The sequence below is a fragment of the Scyliorhinus torazame genome, chromosome 21, assembly GCF_047496885.1.
Source record: "Scyliorhinus torazame isolate Kashiwa2021f chromosome 21, sScyTor2.1, whole genome shotgun sequence".
Taxonomy (NCBI): Eukaryota; Metazoa; Chordata; class Chondrichthyes; order Carcharhiniformes; family Scyliorhinidae; genus Scyliorhinus; species Scyliorhinus torazame.
This window is the reverse complement of record NC_092727.1, coordinates 11,239,512-11,259,271: the sequence shown is the minus strand read 5'-3', so window position 1 is coordinate 11,259,271 and position 19,760 is coordinate 11,239,512. Positions and strand designations below refer to the sequence as shown.

Genomic DNA, 19,760 nt, shown 5'->3' with positions numbered 1-19,760 from the left:
GTGCTACCCACTGTGCTATCGTGTTGCCCTGATAGTGATGTGCTGCCTGAAAGGGCAGTGAAAGTAGATTCAGTAGTAACTTCCAAAAGCAAATTGGAAATATACTTGAAGGGAAAACTATTTGCAAGGCTCGGAGGAAAGATTGGGGGAGTTTAAACAATTGAATAGCTCTTTCCGAGAGCTGGCATGATGGGGTGAATAGCCTCCTTTTGTGCAGTATGATAACGTCATCTGCTTTTAGAGCACTATGTTCAACTAGGAGTTCAGATCCAGTGCCATTTTTTCAATGATTCAGAAGTACAATGACACTGCAGTCACAGGAAATTCTGGGAGACCTAAGTTTACTCATGTTGATGATCCAACCTGTGCTTACCGAATAACCTTAAGACCTGGGTCAAAACAGACACACATTGAGCTCCCTTGTGACATTCGTGGGTGACGCACAACCCTGCACATTTCACAATGTAACTTGGGCTTTCCAACTGTCAACCTCATTAGTCTGCCATTGGTAGCTGGGGTATAACTGCAACAAATCGACAAGGTAATAGAATTAGCGACACTCACCACTTTCTTTTTATTGACTGGGAAGCTACCGTTTGATTTCACAATTACTGTGCACAGCTTCACATCCTCTGGATGGGTACATTTATCCTAAAAGCACAAAATGGACTGTTTATTCCAGCAATTAAAAAATTATGTGTATGTTGCTTTGCCCATTTTGCACTATTTCCTCCACGTCCCACCGCCTAATTAACAAACTACTGTGAAATTATAAAAAATTAAAATACAACATCCTCAAAGTAATGGGAAATTAGATATGTTTACTAAAATGGGTAACAGGCCCTTACAATGTTTCATGTGCATTGAAATGCTTGTGAGTGCAGCAAATTAGACAAGGATTCTTGGAAACGTAACAGCCCAAAAAGAGAAATGAGATGATCGATCAGGTTATTTGTTTTTGGTAAAGCTAGTTGGGGAGAGGATCTTTGATCTTCAAGTAGTCCTATTAATGTACAATAGATCCATGGTAACATGAGGCCACACTTTGGCGTCATATCCTGTTTAAATTATGTTACATCCAGCATCACAGTGCTCCCTCACTAACATAATGGAATGTTAGCCATGATGATGTGTCTAAATTCTTGACAGGAGCTTGAACCCAGAAATCTCTATTTGATATACAAGAAAAATAGACCATCGCTAATTACCCTTGAGAAGGTGGTGGTGAGCGGGCTTCTTGAATGACTGCAGCCCACATGGTGCAGGTACACCCACAAGGTCCACGTGGTGCAGGTACACCCACAGGGTCCACGTGGTGCAGGTACACCCACAGGGCCCACGTGGTGCAGGTACACCCACAGGGCCCACGTGGTGCAGGTACACCCACAGGGCCCACGTGGTGCAGGTACACCCACAGGGCCCACGTGGTGCAGGTACACCCACAGGGCCCACGTGGTGCAGGTACACCCACAGGGCCCACGTGGTGCAGGTACACCCACAGGGCCCACGTGGTGCAGGTACACCCACAGGGCTGTTAAGGAGGCAGTTTCAGGATTTTGACCCAGCGACAGTGAAGGAGCGATGATGTATTTCTAAGTCGGGATGGTGAGTGACTTGGAGGGGAACTTCCAGGTGATGGTGCTCCCAGGTATCACCTGCCCTTGTCTTTCTAGATGGCAGTGGTCGTGGGTTTGGAAGGTGCTGCCTAAGGAGCCTTGGTGAGTTCATGCAGTGCATCTTGTAGATGGCACACACGGTGTGTCAGTGGTGGAGGAAGTGAATGTGGATGGGGTGCCAATCAAGCGGACTGCTTTGTCCTGGATGGTATCGAGCTTCTTAAGTTTTGTTAGAGCTGCACTCATCCAGGAAAATGGGAAGTCTTCCATCACACTCCTGATTTGTGCCTTGTAGATTGTGGGCAAGCTTGGGGGAGTCAGAAGGTGAGTTACATGCTGCAGGCTTTCCAACCTCTGACCTGCTGATGTAGTCATAGTATTTATATGGCTCATCCAATTCAGTTCCTGGTAAATGATTAACCCCGGGATGTTGATAGTTGGGAATTCAGCTATGGGGTAATGTTATTGAATGTCAAGAGGAGCCGTTAGATTATCTCCTTGTGGAGACAATCATTGCCTGGCACTTATGTGGCACAAAGGTTACTTGCTACCTGACAGCCCAAGCCTGAATCTGGGCCAGCTCCTGCTGAATTTGGACATGGACTGCTTCAGTACCTGAGGAGATGCAATTGGAGCTGAACATTGTGCAATGGTTACCTTGTGCAATGGTTACCTTGCTATGACAAATTTACCTTTAACGGCGCCCGGATTTCCGACTCAAACCTGCTACTCCTCTTTGTGTTCACTCGCTTCCTCCTTTTCCGCAGCACTACATAAATTTGGACATACACCAGCAGTGTGACGATGAAGGGAATGTAAAATGAAAAAATGGACGAGTAGACAACAAAGTCAGGATTGATAATGGTGCAGATGGCATCGTCCCTGGTGTCTGCAATTAGAAATGATTGAAAGGTTATTCCCACTGCCACTGAATAGGACTGTGCTACACAATATTGCTCTAAATTTGGCTCATTTGTGAAAAATGCAACCACTGTTGCTAAGCTTCCATTATACTCTGGGTTGGATTTGGCCACCGTCTCCTCCCTTCAATATTTTTCAAAAGCAAATTGGCTGTTTGATAAGTCTTTTGCAGTAAAATCATCAAACCTGAGGAGGTCCCATTCCCCTTCCTGAAAGACTTGCATTTATATAACATCTTTTGCAGCTTCACGATGCCCAGAGGGCTTCATAGTTAATTAAATATAATGACACCACAGTAGGCACTGGAGAATTGGAACATCATAGGATCTTCCAGAATGGTGAATTGCTACATCGACATCCTTGGTCACTGGACTGCACCTTAGGGTTTAATTTTCATTGAAAGAACATTATTTTGCACAATCTTTTCGGAGTTGTTCATTTGATATGGGCTAACAGCTGTGGTAAAATGCCCTAATAGGGGCTTTAATGCAAATATGTTAGTCGGTTTGCTATCAGAGAGATGTAAACACTCAAAAAAATAAGAAGTTCAACATGCTTAAACAGCATGTAATATTTCACCCTCATCATAAATGGAGCAAGTGAAATTATCTGACTAAAATCAATTCTTTCTTGGAACTATGGATTTTTTTTTGTTTCCTTCTAAGAAGCATTTAACCTCCCATTTAGCAACTGTCCCCAGTGACTCGATCAAAAGATTTTTTAAAATGTATTTTTTGTACACTGACATCACCAACAAGGCACCATTTCTTGGCCGTCGACAGGGTGATGGTGCGTAGTGTCCTTCAATCACTGCAGGCATGTTGTGAAGGTATTCCCATAGTGCTGACGTTGGGGCTTTTGATTTAGTTCCAATGAAGAAATGTAATATATTTCCAAATTGGAATTGGGTGCGACTTGGAAGGGAACTTGAAGTGGTGGAGGCTGTGGGGTTGGAAGGTTCCGTTGAAAAAGCCTTGGTGAGTTGCTGCAGTGCATCTTGTAGATTTCATACAATTTAACCATGGTTTGTGTGCATATATGGAAAGTGTGCTGCAGGTGTGTGTATGTGCGTAATGAGTGTGTGTGTGTTTTGTAGGTAGCTGTTCAACTGTTGTTCTATAATCCGACCTCATTTCTCCCCTTTGCTCTTTCTCAGTTTATACTCTTCCTTCTCAAGAGCATAAGAGCATAAGAACTAGGAGCAGGAGTAGGCCATCTGGCCCCTCAAGCCTGCTCCGCCATTCAATAAGATCATGGCTGATCTTTTTTGGACTCAGCGCCACTTTCCGGCCTGAATACCATAACCTTTAATCCCTTTATTCTTCAAAAAACTATCTATCTCTAGCTTTAAAACATTTAATGAAGGAGCCTCAACTGCTTCACTGGGCAAGGAATTCCATAGATTCACAACCCTTTGGGTGAAGAAGTTCCTCCTAAGCTCAGTCCTAAATCTACTTCCCCTTATTTTGAGGCTATGCCCCCTAGTTCTGCTTTCACTCGCCAGTGGAAGCAACCTATCCGCATCTATCCTATCTATTCCCTTCATAATTTTATACGTTTCTATAAGATCCCCCCACATTCTTCTAAATTCCAACGAGAACAGTCCCAGTCTACTCAACCTCACCTCGTAATCCAACCACTTCAGCTCTGGGATTAACCAAGTGAATCTACTCTGCACACCCTCCAGCGCCAGTACTTCCTTTCTCAGGTAAGGAGACCAAAACTGAACACAATACTCCAGGTGTAGCCTCACTAACACCTTATACAATTGTAGCATAACTTCCCTAGTCTTAAACTCCATCCCTCTAGCAATGAAGGACAAAACTCCATTTGCCTTCTTAATCACCTGTTGCACCTGTAAACCAACTTTTTGCGACTCATGCACTAGCACACTCAGGTCTCTCTGCACAGCAGCATGTTTTAATATTTTATCATTTAAATAATAATTCCTTTTGCTGTTATTCCTACCAAAATGGATAACCTCACATTTGTCAACATTGTATTCCATCTGCCAGACCCTAGCCCATTCACTTAACGTATCCAAACCCCTCTGCAGACTTCCGATACCCTCTGCACTTTTTGCTTTACCACTCATCTTAGTATCGTCTGCAAACTTGGACATATTGCATTTGGTCCCCAACTCCAAATCATCTATGTAAATTGTGAACAATTGTGGGCCCAACAGTGAACCCTGAGGGACACCACTAGCTACTGATTGCCAAGCAGAGAAACCCCATTAATCCCCACTATTTGCTTTCTATTAATTAACCAATCCTCTATCCATGCTACTACTTTCCCCTTAATGCCATGCATCTTTATCTTATGCAGCAACCTTTTCTGTGGCACCTTGTCAAAAACTTTCTGGAAATCCAGATATACCACATCCATTGGCTCACCGTTGTCTACCGCACTGGTAATGCCCTCAAAAATTCCACTAAATTAGTTAGGCCGACCTGCCCTTTATGAACCCATGCTGCGTCTGCCCAATGGGACAATTTCCATCCAGATGCCTCGCTATTTCTTCCTTGATGATAGATTCCAGCATCTTCCCTACTACCAAAGTTAAGCTAACTGGCCTATAATTACCCGCTTTCTGCCTACCTCCTTTTTTAAACAGTGGTGTCACATTTGCTAATTTCCAATCCGCCGGGACCACCCCAGAATCAAAGATTCTTCAAGTCAACCCTAGCCGCACCTTGTAGATGAACCTCTAACAGTGCCCTCAGCAGGAACAGAATAACATGTCAAAATACAAAAGGAAGGACATGTTCAGCTAAAAGCATATTGCTACCTGAGTCATTCAGTCCAAACAATAATGGGCAGGAGATGGCGAAGGACAAGGCCCAGACAACGGAGATCATAACGGTGACTCTTCGTCTGGAACTGTACCGGGTATTGTAAAGCATCGGCATAGCAACAGCAGTATACCTGCACAACAACACAGTACAAGGGGATTATTAAGTAAATGGCTAAAGCACATGTATAATAAATCTTTGTATCTGACGCGCTGTTATATTTTGTCCATTTTTACGTCAAAAACTTTTAACTTTTAAATATCGTACTGCTTGAAATTAAGTTTTATCTTACTTTCCAATCCTAATATAATAATCAAATACAAGCAAAGCCATTCTCGATTTAGGAAGAGAGAGACGGGATAGAGGGGAAGAATAAGATAAACACACGCAGAGAGACGTTGCAGTACAGAAACAAAATTCCCGCAGGCAGAGGTAATTTGCCTTCATCCATTAAGGACAATAGACATCTCTCTCCATCAGAGAGAGAGAATTGGTCAATTTTAGCTCGCGGGGGAAAAAAACACATCAAGTGAGGGGCGAGGTAAGGGAAGACGCCTCCATGAAGGACACAGCCAATACAGGGATTGAACCCGAGTCAACAGAAAGAGATGACCGACACAGGCAGAGTCCCAGGCACACGCATGCAGATCGAGAGGGGAGCAGAGCGAGACAGACAGACACATCGAAACAGGCACATCTCGACAAATCGAGAGATCGATTTTCACTTTCATCTCCTGGGCAGTAATCTGTTCGAACAAATCATCCATTTGTTGAAGAACCTGCCAGGTTTATTAGGAACAGAAGGAGACCATTTAACCTTTGAAGCCTCATCTACCAATCAATTGGATTATGGCTGAACTCCATTTATCCACCTTGGGTTTATAATCCTAAAAACTATCCCGAAAAAAAGTCTATAAATCTCAGTTTTGAAGTTTTCAATTGACCTTCAGCTACCTGGGAGAGGAAATTCCAGACTTTCAATACCCTTTGTGTAAAGAAGTGCTTCCTGACATCTTCCCTCAACAACCTAGTTCTAATTTAAAGGTTCTTCCCCGTTGTTCTGGATTCTCCCACCTGAGGAAATTGTTCCCCCTCTGTCTCCCCGATCTCTGCAACTTTATTATCTTAAACACTTCAAAGTGGTCAATGAGTAAAAAGGCAGGTAAACTGCTCCAACATGTTACTGCTGAGGTGGTGGAAGTGAACATAACGGGGTAGATCCTGAAAGGATGTTCCTTATCAGGATTTGCCAGTTCCTGGTTATTTCAGGGGTTGAAGCTGACAGGACTCAGATAAGCCATTCATCAGAGTCATTGGTCCAGTTTGGATTGGCACGGCATGGTAGCATAGTGGTTAGCACTGCTGCCGCACAGCCTCAGGGACCCAGGTTCGATTCCGGCCTTGCGTGATTGTGTGGACTTTGCACGTTCCCCCCCGTGTCTGTGTGAGTTTCCTCCAGGTGCTCCTGTTTCCTGCCACAGTCCAAAGATGCACAGGTTGGGTGGTGTTAAAGGGATAGGGTTGTGGGCCTAGGTAGGGAGCTCTTTCAGAGGGGCAGCATTGACTCGATGGGCCCAATGGCCTCCTGCTGCACTGCAGGGGTTCTATAGTTCTATCTTTCTCCATAAATTCTAATGCTACACATAAACTTAGAAATGCATTTATCTCCATGTTTGGCCTGTGATGATCTTCTCAAATCTCTCGATTTCTGTGAGACTCTGGGTTAAGCGTGTGGGTAATGGCAGTGTCTGCTATGGTCTGTTGGCTATTCACCCATCTCCAGTATAACAGCAAAGTCAAGTGACTATTGTAATAAATGAAACATTCAAAACTTTGTTATTTCAAACAGATAAAATGAGTAAATCAGTAATACAATAAATTTGCTAACTATATCGAGGTAACTTGAGCATTTGAATTTAGTTTTTAAAATCTGGAAATAAAAAAGAAAACTGACCAAAAAACTGACGGATTATCACAGCTTCTTTTCGGGAGGGGCCTTGCCTGGTCAGCTCCAATGTGACTGAATTTTAAATCTTTATATATTTTTTAATTATTCATTTGAGTGATGTGGGCATTTCTGGCTAGGTCAGCATTTATTGCCCATTCTTAGTTCCCTTGAGAAGGTAGTGAGCTGCCTTCTTAGACCGCTGCAGTCCCTGGGCTGTAGGTACAGGCACAGTGCTGTTAGGGAGGGAATTCCAGGACTTTGACCCAGCGACAGTGAAGGAACGACAATATATTTCTAAGTCAGGATGGTGAGTGACTTGAAGGGGGAATTCCAGGTGGCGATGTTCCTATGTGTCTGTTGCCATTGTCCCTCGAGATGGTTATAGGCGTGGGTTTGGAAGATACTGCCTAAGGAACCTTGGTGAGTTCCTGCAGTGCATCTTGTAGGTGGTACACACGGCTGCTACTGTTTGTACGTGGTAGCGGGATTGAATGTTTGTGGAGAGGGTAGCAATCAGGTGGGCTGCTTTGTCCTGGCTGATGTTCAACTTCTTGAATGCTGTTGGAGCTGCACTCACCCAGGCAAGTGGCGAGTATTCCGTTACAGTCCTAACTTGTGCCTTGCAGATGATGGGCAGGCTTTGCAAGGTCAGGAGGTGAGTTACTCACCACAGGATTCCAAGCCTTTGACCTGCTCTGGTACCCACAGTATTTATATGGCTAGTCCAGTTCAGTTTCTGATCAAATTGTGAAGTTGTGGGGGATTCAGCAATGGTAATGCCATTGAATGTTTATGGGGAGATGGATTAGATCCTCTCTTGTTGGACTGGCCATTGTCTGGCACTTGGGTTACTTGCCACTTGTCAACCCAAACCTGGATATTATCCAGGTTTTGCTGAATTCAGACATGAACTGCTTCATTATCTGAGGAGTTGCAAGTGGTGCTGAACATTGTGCAGTCATCTGCGAACATCCTCACTTCTGACCTTATGATGGAAGGAAGGTCATTGATGAATCGGCTGAAGATGCTTGGGCCTAGGACACTACCCTGAGGATCTTCTGCAGTGGTGTCCTGGAGCTGAGATTATTGACCACCAACCACCACAACCATCCTCCTTTGTGCCAGGTATGACTCCAACCAGAGGAGGGTTTCCCCTCTGATTCCCATTGACTCCAGTGTTTCTAGGGCTCATTAATGCCAAATGTGATCAAATTCTACCTTGATGTTAAGGGCAGTCACTCTCACTTCATCTCTGGCAGTCAGCTCTTTGTACATGTTTGAACCAAGGCTGTAATGAGGTCAAGAGCTGAGTGACCCTGGCGGAACTTAAACAGAGCATCTATGAGCAGGTTATTGATCAGTAAATGCCACTTATAACTACTGTTCATAACCCCTTCCATCACTTTTCTGATGAATTGATGGCGCGGTAATTGATCGGTTTGGATTTGTCCTCTTTCTTGTGTACAGGACACACCTGGGCAATTTTCTGTATTGCCAGGTAGATGCCGGGGTTGTAGCTGTACTGGAACATCTTGGCTAGGGTGAGGCAAGCTCTGGAGCACAAGTCTTCAGTACTATTGCCGGAATATTGTCAGGACCCACAGACGTAGCTGTATCCAGTGCCCTCAGCTGTTTTTTGATATAACTTGGATTGAATTGAATTGGCTGAAAACTGACATCTGTGATGTTGGGGACCTTCAGAGGAGGCCAAATGGATCATCCATTCGGCACTTCTGGCTGAAGATTGTTGTGAATGCTTCAGCCTCATCTTTCGCGCATTTGTGCAGGACTCCTCCACCATTGAGGATGGGGATATTTGTGGAGCCTCCTCCTCCACTGAGTTGTTTAATTGTCCACCACCATTCACGGCTGGATGTGGCAGTGCTGTAGAGCTTAGATCTAACCCGTTGGTCGTGAAAGTGTTTAACTTTTTCATTGTTGCTATTGCTATTTGGCACACAGTAGTCCTGTTTTGTAACTTCACCAGGTTGACACCTCATTTCTAGGTACGCCGGGTGTTGTTTCAGGCATGGCATCCTGCACTCTTCATTGAACTCTTCATTCGGGTGTTAATGGTAGAGTGGGGGATATGGGGGGCCATGAGGTTGCAGACTGTGGTTGAATACAATTCTGCTGCCGCTGTTGGCCCACAGTGCCTCATGGATGCCCAGTCTTGAGTTGCGAGATCTGTTCGAAGTCTATCCCATTTAGCACTGTGATAGTGTCACACAACATGATGGAGGGTACCCTCAATGTGAAGACGGGGACTTTGTCTTCATGAGGACAGTGCGGTGGCTACTGCTACCTATACCGAGAGATGCATCTTGCAGCAGACAGATTGGTGAGGATGAGGTAATGTATCTTTTTCCCTCTTGTTGGCTCCCTCACTACCCAGTGCAGCCCCAATCTGGTAGGTATATTCTTTGGGACCCGACCAGCTTGGTCTGTGGCGGTACTACCGAGCCACTCTTGGTGGTGGACATTTAAGTCTCCTGCTCAGTACATTCTGCACCCTTGCCACCCTCAGTGTTCCCTCCTAAGTGGTGTTCAACATGGAGGAGTAGTGATTTATCAGCTGAGGGGGGATGGTACGTGGTAATGAACAGGAGATTTCCTTGCCCACGTTTGACTTGGCGCCATGAGGCTTCATGGATCCAAGGTCGATGTTGAGGACTCCCAGGCAATTCCCTCCCGACTGTTTACCACTGCGCCGCCACCTCTTCTCAGTCTGCCCTGCCGGTGAGACAGGACATACTCAGAAATAGCGATAGTGGTGTCAGGCTCATTATCTGTAAGGCCTGATTCATGACTCTGTCAGGCTGTTGGCTGACTAGTCTGTGAGACTGCTCTCCCAATTTTGGCACATGTCCCCAGGTGTTAGCAAGGAGGACTTGGCAGTGTCGATGGGGCTGGGTTTGCTGTTGTTATTTCCGGTGCCTCGGTCGATACTGGGTGGTCCGCCCGGTTTAATTCCTTTGTGTTTTCTTTGTGGCGGTTGAATACAACTAAGTGGCTTGCTAGGCCATTTCAGAAAGTAATTAAAGGCAACTATATTGCTGTGGGTCTGAAGTCAACATGTAGGCCAGACCAGGTAAGGACGGCAAATTTCCTTCCCTGAAGAAAATTAGTGAACCAGATGGGTTTTTAGAACAATTGACCATGGCTTCAATTAGACTTTTCATTCCAGATTTTTATTTTATTGAATTCAAATTTCACGATCTGTGATGGTGGGATTCAAACCCAGGTCCCCAGCGCATTACCCTGGGTCTCGGGATTGCTAGTCCAGTGACAATACCACTGCACCACTATTAGCCTGGCTGTTTAGATTACCAGTCGAGTGGCATTACCACTGTGCAACCATCTCCCACAAAGTGCCCTCTGAGGTGGCCGATCAAGTCCCTCAGTTGTATCAAGACATCACCCATGGTTTAGGAATACCACCTTCTCAGGGCAACCAGTGACTGGTAAGAAATGTGGCTTTGCCAGTGACAGCAGCATCTTGAGAATTAATTAAAGATATGGAGCCCTTTTTGCAATTAACCCGCACAGCCATACCTGCAGCAGCACACATCGCTCATCAGGTCAAACTGGATATGTTGTTGGAGGCTGCACATCCCAATCCTAAATCTGCAATTGCAGGGTTACATTGTAAATGCACACATTACCTGTCAATGCTGATGGCGCAGAGGTTAAGGATGCTTGCTGTACACATCATGACATCAAGAGTCACGAAAATATCACAATGGATCCTGCTGAATCTCCACTCTCCCACCACCTTGCAACATAAAAATAAATTCAGATCTCAGTGTGAAAGGACCAGCTGCATAAATTAAAAGTGGCCCAATTTATACCGCATCTCATCACGTCAAGGTACTTTGCTTGATAAAAGTACAATTCTTGTTGTTATAACGGTAAACACAGCAACATTTCTGCCCCAGTAATGTCTATCACACAACCACAGGTGAAATATATTTTGGTTGTGCTGCTGATCGTCAAATAACACCATATAATCTTTTAACTACTCGAATTAGCAGTCAGGGCTCTCATTTAGTATTTTGTAAAAAATGCAATTTCTCCAGCAATGAAGGACCCCTTGCATGAAAAAGAAAGACTTGCATTTCCAAAACATCCTTTTTGACTTCAGGATATCTCGACCTCTTTACAGCCAATGAAATGGTTTTGTAGTACCGTCACTGTTGTAATGTGGGAGACACGGCACAGCAAGATCCCATAAAATGAATGTTATTATGGTGCGGTTTGAGGGATAAATTATGGCCAGGGTACTGGGGTGAACGGTGCTCCTTTACTTGGCAATAGTGCCATGGGATCATTTACATTGAGCTCAGTAGGCAGGCAGGACCCCGGTTTCGCATCGAATCCGAGAAACAGCGCGTCGGACAGTGCAGCACTCCTTCAGTACACGGGACTGGAGCATCTCACTGGGATTCTGTGCTCAGGTTTTTCCAATGGGGCAATGAACTCGCAACGTTCTGATTCAGAGGTGGGAGCTGTGACCTACAGCTGACACTGCAACAAGACAGTAACACTGGCTAACAATAGCCTGGACGATGAAGTCAAATCCCGATGCTAGGCAGAGGTGACTTTGAGCCTGCAATCTGCTGATCCGGGGCAGACACAAATTGACACGAGGTGACTGAGCACAGGCATCGTTAATTTGAAAACCCTTCGACTTGAAGGAAAGTAGCAAGATTAGAATCCTCATCACTCAGCTGGATAATTTTAGTGGCAAGGATGGGGTGACAAATTGCATTTGAACGTGGTCCTTTCAGCTATGAGACTCTGTGGTCGCTGAGGGAGCTCCCATAAAATCGGATGTATAAACCATCCCTTCTTGTTTTTGCCCTTCATGCTGACGATTGTCTCTTGTATCAGGTTTGTGAAGAATACAGCGATAAAACCACTTTTCAGTTTGTGCACCAAGGGGTCATTTTCACTTCTGAAAGGGTACATTCAGTGTCAGCCTTGCGTTCGACATCTCTTCTGATTCTCACTTCCATTGAAGTTGCTGTTAGAGTTGTAAAACCAGCAGCTGAACCAGATCACTTGCTGTAACCTACTGCCCAAAGTCAAAGCTTTTAGGAGCAGTGGATTCAGTCAACCATGTGAAGAAAGTAACTGTGAGCAACTTAAAATGATAGCGCCAATTGTACAATCTCACAGTGCCAATGAAAAAGCCTCCTTAGCTCTGCCTGAGCTCCCAGTGAGCTTGGTTCTTTGCTGGCAGCAAGGGATCTCAGAATGTCCCATAAATTCTATCTTCTCATTCAGCTGATTTTCCTGTCATGGATTCTTTCCTCCTATTCACAGTGCCATTTGTAAATGTAGCAATGTTACTTAATTCTGTCTCTCCCTCCACATAATGGAGGAATGCAGTTTCATAGAATTTCATAGAATTTACAGTGCAGAAGGAGGCCATTCGGCCCATCAAGTCTGCACCGGCTCTTGGAAAGAGCACCCAAGGTCAACACCTCCACCCTATCCCCATAACCCAGTAACCCCACCCAACCCTAAGGGCAATTTTGGACACTAAGGGCAATTTATCATGGTCAATCCACCTAACCTGCACATCTTTGGACTGTGGGAGGAAACCGGAACACCCGGAGGAAACCCACGCACACACGGGGAGGATGTGCAGAATCCGCACAGACAGTAACCCAAGCCGGAATCGAACCTGGGACCCTGGCTTTTATCTGAAAGCAGTCATACTCTGAATCACCAATTTGAGTGGGGTGAGATGTTAGACTATTGATTGATAAACAGTTGTCGCCCCGCCAGTGCACCATTCTAAAATACATTTCGGCAAAAGTCTACTCCGCTTCAAGAAAGGCCACTGATTGAATGTTATTGTTAAAAAGTTACTCATAAAACATTTCTTCAAAGTTCAATTTATATTTAACAATGGCAACCCTGCTGAGCTGTTAAAGGCTCTCATGAGCAATGTTGAGAACATTCTTTTGACACAATTAAAACCAAAAGACAAATAATTAATTCTTCTTCCTTCACAGCACAACCTGATTAGTAGAATGGTACAAACATAAACTTCATGGATTAAACGCCATGAAATTATTCTTGGGCAGCACTGTAGCACAGTGGTTAGCAACATGGCTTCACAGCGCCAGGGTCCCAACTTCGATTCCCAGCATTGTTCACTGTCGGTGCAGAATCTGCATGTTCTCTCCGTGTTGGCGTGGGTTTCCTCCGGGTGCTCCGGTTTCCTCCCACATGTCCCGAAAGACGTGCTGTTAGGCGAATTGGACATTCTGAATTTGCCCTCTGTGTCCGAACAGGTGCCGGAATGTAGCGACTAGGGGCTTTTCACAGTAACTTCATTGCAGTGTTAATGTAAGTCTACTTGTGGCAATAATAAAGGTTATTCTTATTAAGATGCTATGTAGTTTTGTTACGACACCCTGGGCTAGTGCGCGGTCAATTCCAGCCCCATTTGACGCGGAGTCACAACACAAGTGAATTAACCGATAATTCTTGGAAAAATACCCAAAGTCTTTGGCCCTTGGCTGCCCAATAATCACAGTCACCAGGTTTGTAAATGCAAACACAATTACTTTTTATTAATAACAAGAACTGTAATGAAAAATGGAGCAAATACAACTGGGTAACTATGATCTCATTCCCCACTTTAACTCATCCCTACACTCCCCCCCCCCCCCCCACACACACAAACAAGGCAGACAAACACTGAGGGGGAGAAAGGTGTAAACAAAACATAAGTAAATAGGAAAAAGAGTCTCTGTTTCAGATGGTTGTTTCCAGTACCTTACTCCTCTACTTTCATTCTGAGGCTTCACTGTAGATTCATTCAGGCCTCTGTAGTTTCAGAAATACAGCACTCACAGAGTTTCTGGAGAGAGAGAGGGCCTCGGTCTTTGTTTTCAATCTGTAATAGTTTTCCTGTGGATTCATTCATTCAGGTTCCCAGCAGTTTCAGAATCTCAGCCTTTCTGGCAAAAGCACGGAGGAGAGAGAGAGAGAGAAAGTTCTTGTCCCTGTGCTTCCAGGAGCCAAACTGAGCTCCTTGGGACTTTGAAAATCAATCCGCTGGGATAGGATCCAATCACCACCTGTTACTGGAAAGAGTACAGCCTTTTGGACCAATAAATCAAACCAAGTTTGGTTTCTCTCTTTGGTGCCGAAGGGTCTGAAGCTCCTGTTCAAACGAGCAGAGACTAGCAGAGTATTCTCTCGTCATTCTCTCTGCTGTTTGGCTTAAAGATACATGTCCATCAATCACCCATGTATCAAAAATGATAATGGCAGAATAAAAGAGAGGGCAAATGAGGGAATAAAGAGGAAGGACCCTTACAATTTATTTTTAATTCATTCATAGGACCATAAGCATAAGACATAGGAGCAGAATTAGGCCACTCGGCCCATCGAGTCTGCTCCACCATTCAATCATGGCTGATATTTTCAAATCCCCATTCTCCTGCCTTCTCCCCATAACCCCTGATCCCCTTATTAATCAAGAACCTATCTATCTCTGTCTTAAAGACACTCAGTGATTTGGCCTCCACAGCCTTCTGCTCCAAAGAGTTCCACAGATTCACCATCCTCTGACTGAAGAAATTCCTCCTCATCTCTGTTTTATAGGACCGAGATGGTGTCCTCTGGTTCTAGTTTTCCTGCAAGTGGAAACATCCTCTCCACGTCCACTCTTTCCAGGCCTCACAGTATCTTGTAAGTTTCAATAAGATCCCCCCTCATCCTTCTAAACTCCAACGAGTACAGACCCAGAGTCCTCAACTGTTCCTCATATGACAAGTTCTTCATTCCAGAGATCATTCTTGTGAACCTCCTCTGGACCCTTTCCAAGGTCAGCACATCCTCCCTTAGATATGAGGCCCAAAACTGCTCACAATACTCCAAATGGGGTCTGACCAGAGCCTCATACAGCCTCAGAAGTACATCCCTGGTCTTGTATTCTAGCCCTCTTGACAAGGATGCTAACATTGCATTTGCCTTCTTAACTGCCGACTGAACCTGCACATTAACCTTAAGAGAATCGTGAACAAGGACTCCCAAGTCCCTTTGTGCTTCTGATTTCCTAAGCATTTCCCCATTTAGAAAATAGTCTATGCCTAAATTCCTCCATCCAAACTGCATAACCTCACACATTTTCACATTGTATTTCATTTGCCACTTCAGTGCCCACTCTCCTAGCCTGTCAAATCCTTCTGCACCCCCCTTGCTTCTTCAATACTACCTGTCCCTCTACAGAGCTTTGGGATGTCGGTGTCACTGGCTAGACAAGGGCAGCATTTATTGCCCAGCCCTAATTGCCTTTGGATGGAGAGGTTTGCTGGCCCTTTTCAGAGTCAATCCCATTCCTGTGGATCTGGAGTCACAGATCTACAGCCAGACCAGGTAAGGATGGCAGATTTCCTTCCCTAAAGGATGTTTGTGAGCCAAATGGGTTTTTACTATATCTGGAAATAGTTTCATGGTCATTGTTAAACATTTAATTCCAGATTTTTATTGAATCTAAATTTTGCTATTTGCCATGGTGACATTTGAATCCAGGTCCCCAGAGCCCTGGGTCTCTGAATTACTCATCCAATGACAATACCAGTATGCTATCATTTCGCCAAATGCAGCTATTCCTATCTTTCACGTTGTCACCACAGTGACATCAATGACACAGAGGCATCCCAGAGTGGGAAATGAGACTGCGCCGAATTGCAAGCTAATATAGAATCATTGAGCCTTAGGGTGTCCAGGTGGGATGTTGCTCCATCATTAACATCGCAGATTGAGGGGACATGACAAAGCCAATACATTGGGCTGGATTTTCCCCATCGCAATGGGCACTTTAATAGGGGAGTTTCCTGACTTGGTAGACACAACTCCATAGGAATGTCCTTGCATGTTCTATTTTCAGTCCTGAGGTGGGGGCGGGATCGATTTGGGTTCACCGACTCCGGAAGCAGTTCAGATGTGGTCATGGAGGTGGGCGAGTGCTGGGGCAGGCATGTTAAAATGCCCTCCTTGGATCTCTGAGCTTTGTCCCAGTTCTACTGAAGGCTGTTTGACTCTGCAGCTCTCACCCCCTCGTGTCCCCCACCTCCTCCACATAATCTCATGTCCCCTCCATACCATATGCCACCTCCATGTCTCCATCCCCCTTCCATGATCCCTGCACCCTCCATGCCCACTCACACAGAACCAATGAGCCTCGTAATAATAATTCGCTTTGAAAAAACTGCTAATCTTGCAATGCTATAAACGTGCAGGCAATGGAAAGAACGGTTCAAAGAAAGGAGAACCATTATAACCTCACAGAGATGTAAATAATAGCAAATGCTCCACTTCTACCTGCGAAAATAGAAGCCTTCTGAGCTAATGCATTAGTGAATCTGGGAGCTCAGCCAAGCATTCATAATGAGGCCATCTGAAAATTGTAACAACAGAAACATTGGATGATGAGAGCATGGAGGGAGATTGGGTAAGACCTTTTAAACTTGCCTTTCAAAACGTTCCCAACTCCAGACTGGTCCACAGTGCCTCTGAGGGGCTGTGCGCTAAGTGTCATTGATATGCTGGCCTGACTTCAGAGAAATTGCAGGGGTCGGTCCTGGGTGCAAAAATTGGCAGCATCAAAAATGAGGTTTGGGAATCCGGGGATTGGATCTTGATATTTTTATTGGCCTCTGGAGTCCGTAAAAATCCGGCCCATTATATCATAGTTAGGTAAATATTTTTCCTTTGAATGACATTTAAGGTGTGCTTCAAACAACAAAATTAAAACTCTCTTCCTCGCCCTTTATTGAACTGAGCAGATCTTAATTTGCTACAGATGAGGGTGATCAGATTTCAGCTGACTTCAAACATAACGCTTCTTATTTCTGGTACAGTTGAGTGTGAAGCTAAAGGAAAATATTTGTTTGGGAGATGTGATTATGCATGAGAGGTTTTGATTGAGTGTTTTGATATGGGTTGGATTATCTGATGCTGAATTAGTTTAATTTAAATTAGCAATTTTCACAGTGTTTTGATGGATTGGACAGAGAAAGAATAACTTGTGATGCGCTGATTGAAACTGTTTTTATGTAACAGGAAGCCTGAAGAGAACAAAATTAATTTGCTCTGATTGGAACATTTCCGCTGATTACATGACAAAATCTTCAGAATCTGATGGTTCCTTTAGGAGGATGGCTTTGTGTGTTTGCGGTGACATATTATGGCTCCTTTTAAAATACAGGTACCCCCCCTCCACAAAGCAATTCTGTAACATACTGAGGCTCCTGTCACTGTGGAGTACACTACGTTTACTCAATGACAATTGAGAAACGGACCTTCTAACACAAACACGGTTCGAGAATTGGACCTTTCTTTTGAGAATTGTACCATCGACCTCCCACCTGCGGACCCCCTCCCCCAACCTCTGTACCCCGATATCGAAGGGAAAACTCTGCACCAGCCGTAAATAGGGAAATTGCATCTCAAGCACGTGTGAGCAGTTGGAACATTGCACAGAAAACCACATTAGCAACTCAATCATCAACACTGCCAACTGGAGCGTAGAAGAGATACAGAAAGGCAAATGGGTCATCACATCATCAGCTATGCCATTGTCCCTTCTCAGTTACCAATTCAGCAAGAACATTTTATTCTTTCGCAGAGCGATTTACTGAGCAGTTTTCTGACATGACCTTCAGCGCACTGGCGTCCCAGAGGTCATGTCAAGGACAGTGGCAATTATCAGGAACTCAAAGACATTTAATGACTTTCTTACCCTCACTGCGCTTCGCTGCACATACAGCGAGGCTTCAAAGGTTGTCAGAAATTACAAGTTGCTCTTCAGAGCTCAACATCTAAAGAGCAAATGAAATCCTTTGAATCGCACTCCAGACTCTAATTTTACCTTCTGATACCATTCTTTGTTGAATTGCTGTTACAAATTGCGACTGACCCTGTCTAACTAACTAATCTGAGGCCTCGGTCTGCATCACAACACGCCTTCTGCAATTAGTGACTCTCTGTGACAGGAGCTTCAGGCCTGTGAGCATTTGGGGCTGAAACTCTGTTCTCTAATTACACTGTGTCATTTTCCATGACACTACACTTTACTATGGATTTATCAAGGAAGACGGCCAGGGAGTACTTATAATGTACTGATTGTGCGTCCTAGAGCTAAGAAGGCTCAAGAAAAAAAAAACAGTGCAGAACTCTTTGACCGAGTAGATAATACTTAGATTTTAACCCTTTGGAATAATTTCCTGACTTTGCTTCAGTGTGCTCCAGAGTTTACCCGACATGATCACATGCACTGGCGATAGGGCGGAATTCTTCCGTTTGGGGCTACGTCCCGTAGCGAGAGCAGATCAACGATTGTCTTCCGCTGCAGAGGCCGATGGAAAACCATGCTATGTCTTCCGGCCCTGACCGCATTAATTACGCATCTAGGGGTTTGGCGCCGTGTTCTGTGGCAGAGCGGGCATGAGTCCTGCCATCATATCTGAGTACCAAATCGAAAAGGCACTCAACATGATTGAGTTAAAGAAAGAAGATGGACCTCTGGAAAAGGAAGGTGGATCTCTGGCTGCACTCTGAGGCTGGATGACGGACCTCCTCGATTAAACTGAACCTGGAAGATCCACCTGTAGATGCATCCCCCGTTTACTGCAGTGATCTTCTAGGTTCCAGGGTTGCTGGCCCCTTCAACCTGAATCCCAGAGACAGCCCCAGGCTTTTCTCATGTGAGTCCCAAATTCTGAATGCCACATTGCTCTGGACTGATGTCTTTTCCCTCTGGTGTCATGGAGAATCAGGCCTGGGTGGAAGATTCCGGTCAGGCCTTCATCTGCACCTCATTAGCGGGATGTAAATCAGTTTCATGCCGGCCTTCAGTGAGTTTTCCAATCTTCCATGACAAACAACAGCGGAAGATCCCATGTGAAATTCACGACACTGTGAAACCGATTTTTGGACTCCAGTCAAATTCTCCGGCATTGCATCCACTGGCAGGGCCATGGGAGAAACCCATAGAAATGAAATGAAATGAAAATCGCTTATTGTCACAAGTAGGCTTCAAATGAAGTTACTGTGAAAAGCTGTTATGGACAGGAGAGGGTTTAGCTTAAACCCTGATTTTGCCTCTCACCACCTTTCTGCAAACAGAAAAGTGGCTTGCTTTTGTTTTAGATATCATAGAATTTACAGTGCAGAAGGAGGCCATTTGGCTCATTGAGTCTGCACAGACACTTGGAAAGAGCACCCTACCCAAGCCCCCACCCTATCTCTGTAACCCAGCAACCCCACCCAACCATTTTGGACACTAAGGGCAATTTATCACGGCCAATCCACCTGACCTGCACATCTTTGGACTGCGGGAGGAAACCGGAGCACCCAGAGGAAACCCACGCAGACACGGGGAGAACATGCAGACTCTGCACACACAGTGACCCAAGCCAGGAATTGAACCTGGGACCCTGGAGCTGTGCT

At 44.9% G+C, this 19,760-nt stretch overlaps 1 protein-coding gene across 1 annotated transcript in view; it reads right to left on the bottom strand.

The window, feature by feature from the left end:
• Nucleotides 1-19,760, bottom strand: part of LOC140398162 (D(2) dopamine receptor B-like) — a 161,453-nt gene that overhangs the window by 12,049 nt on the left and 129,644 nt on the right. The window contains exons 3-6 of the mRNA XM_072486500.1: nt 10,946-11,055; nt 5,329-5,465; nt 2,309-2,505; nt 565-651 (exon numbers count right to left, since the gene is read on the bottom strand). Coding sequence (XP_072342601.1) covers nt 565-651; nt 2,309-2,505; nt 5,329-5,465; nt 10,946-11,055 — 531 coding nt within the window. The remainder of the gene's footprint in view (nt 1-564; nt 652-2,308; nt 2,506-5,328; nt 5,466-10,945; nt 11,056-19,760) is intronic.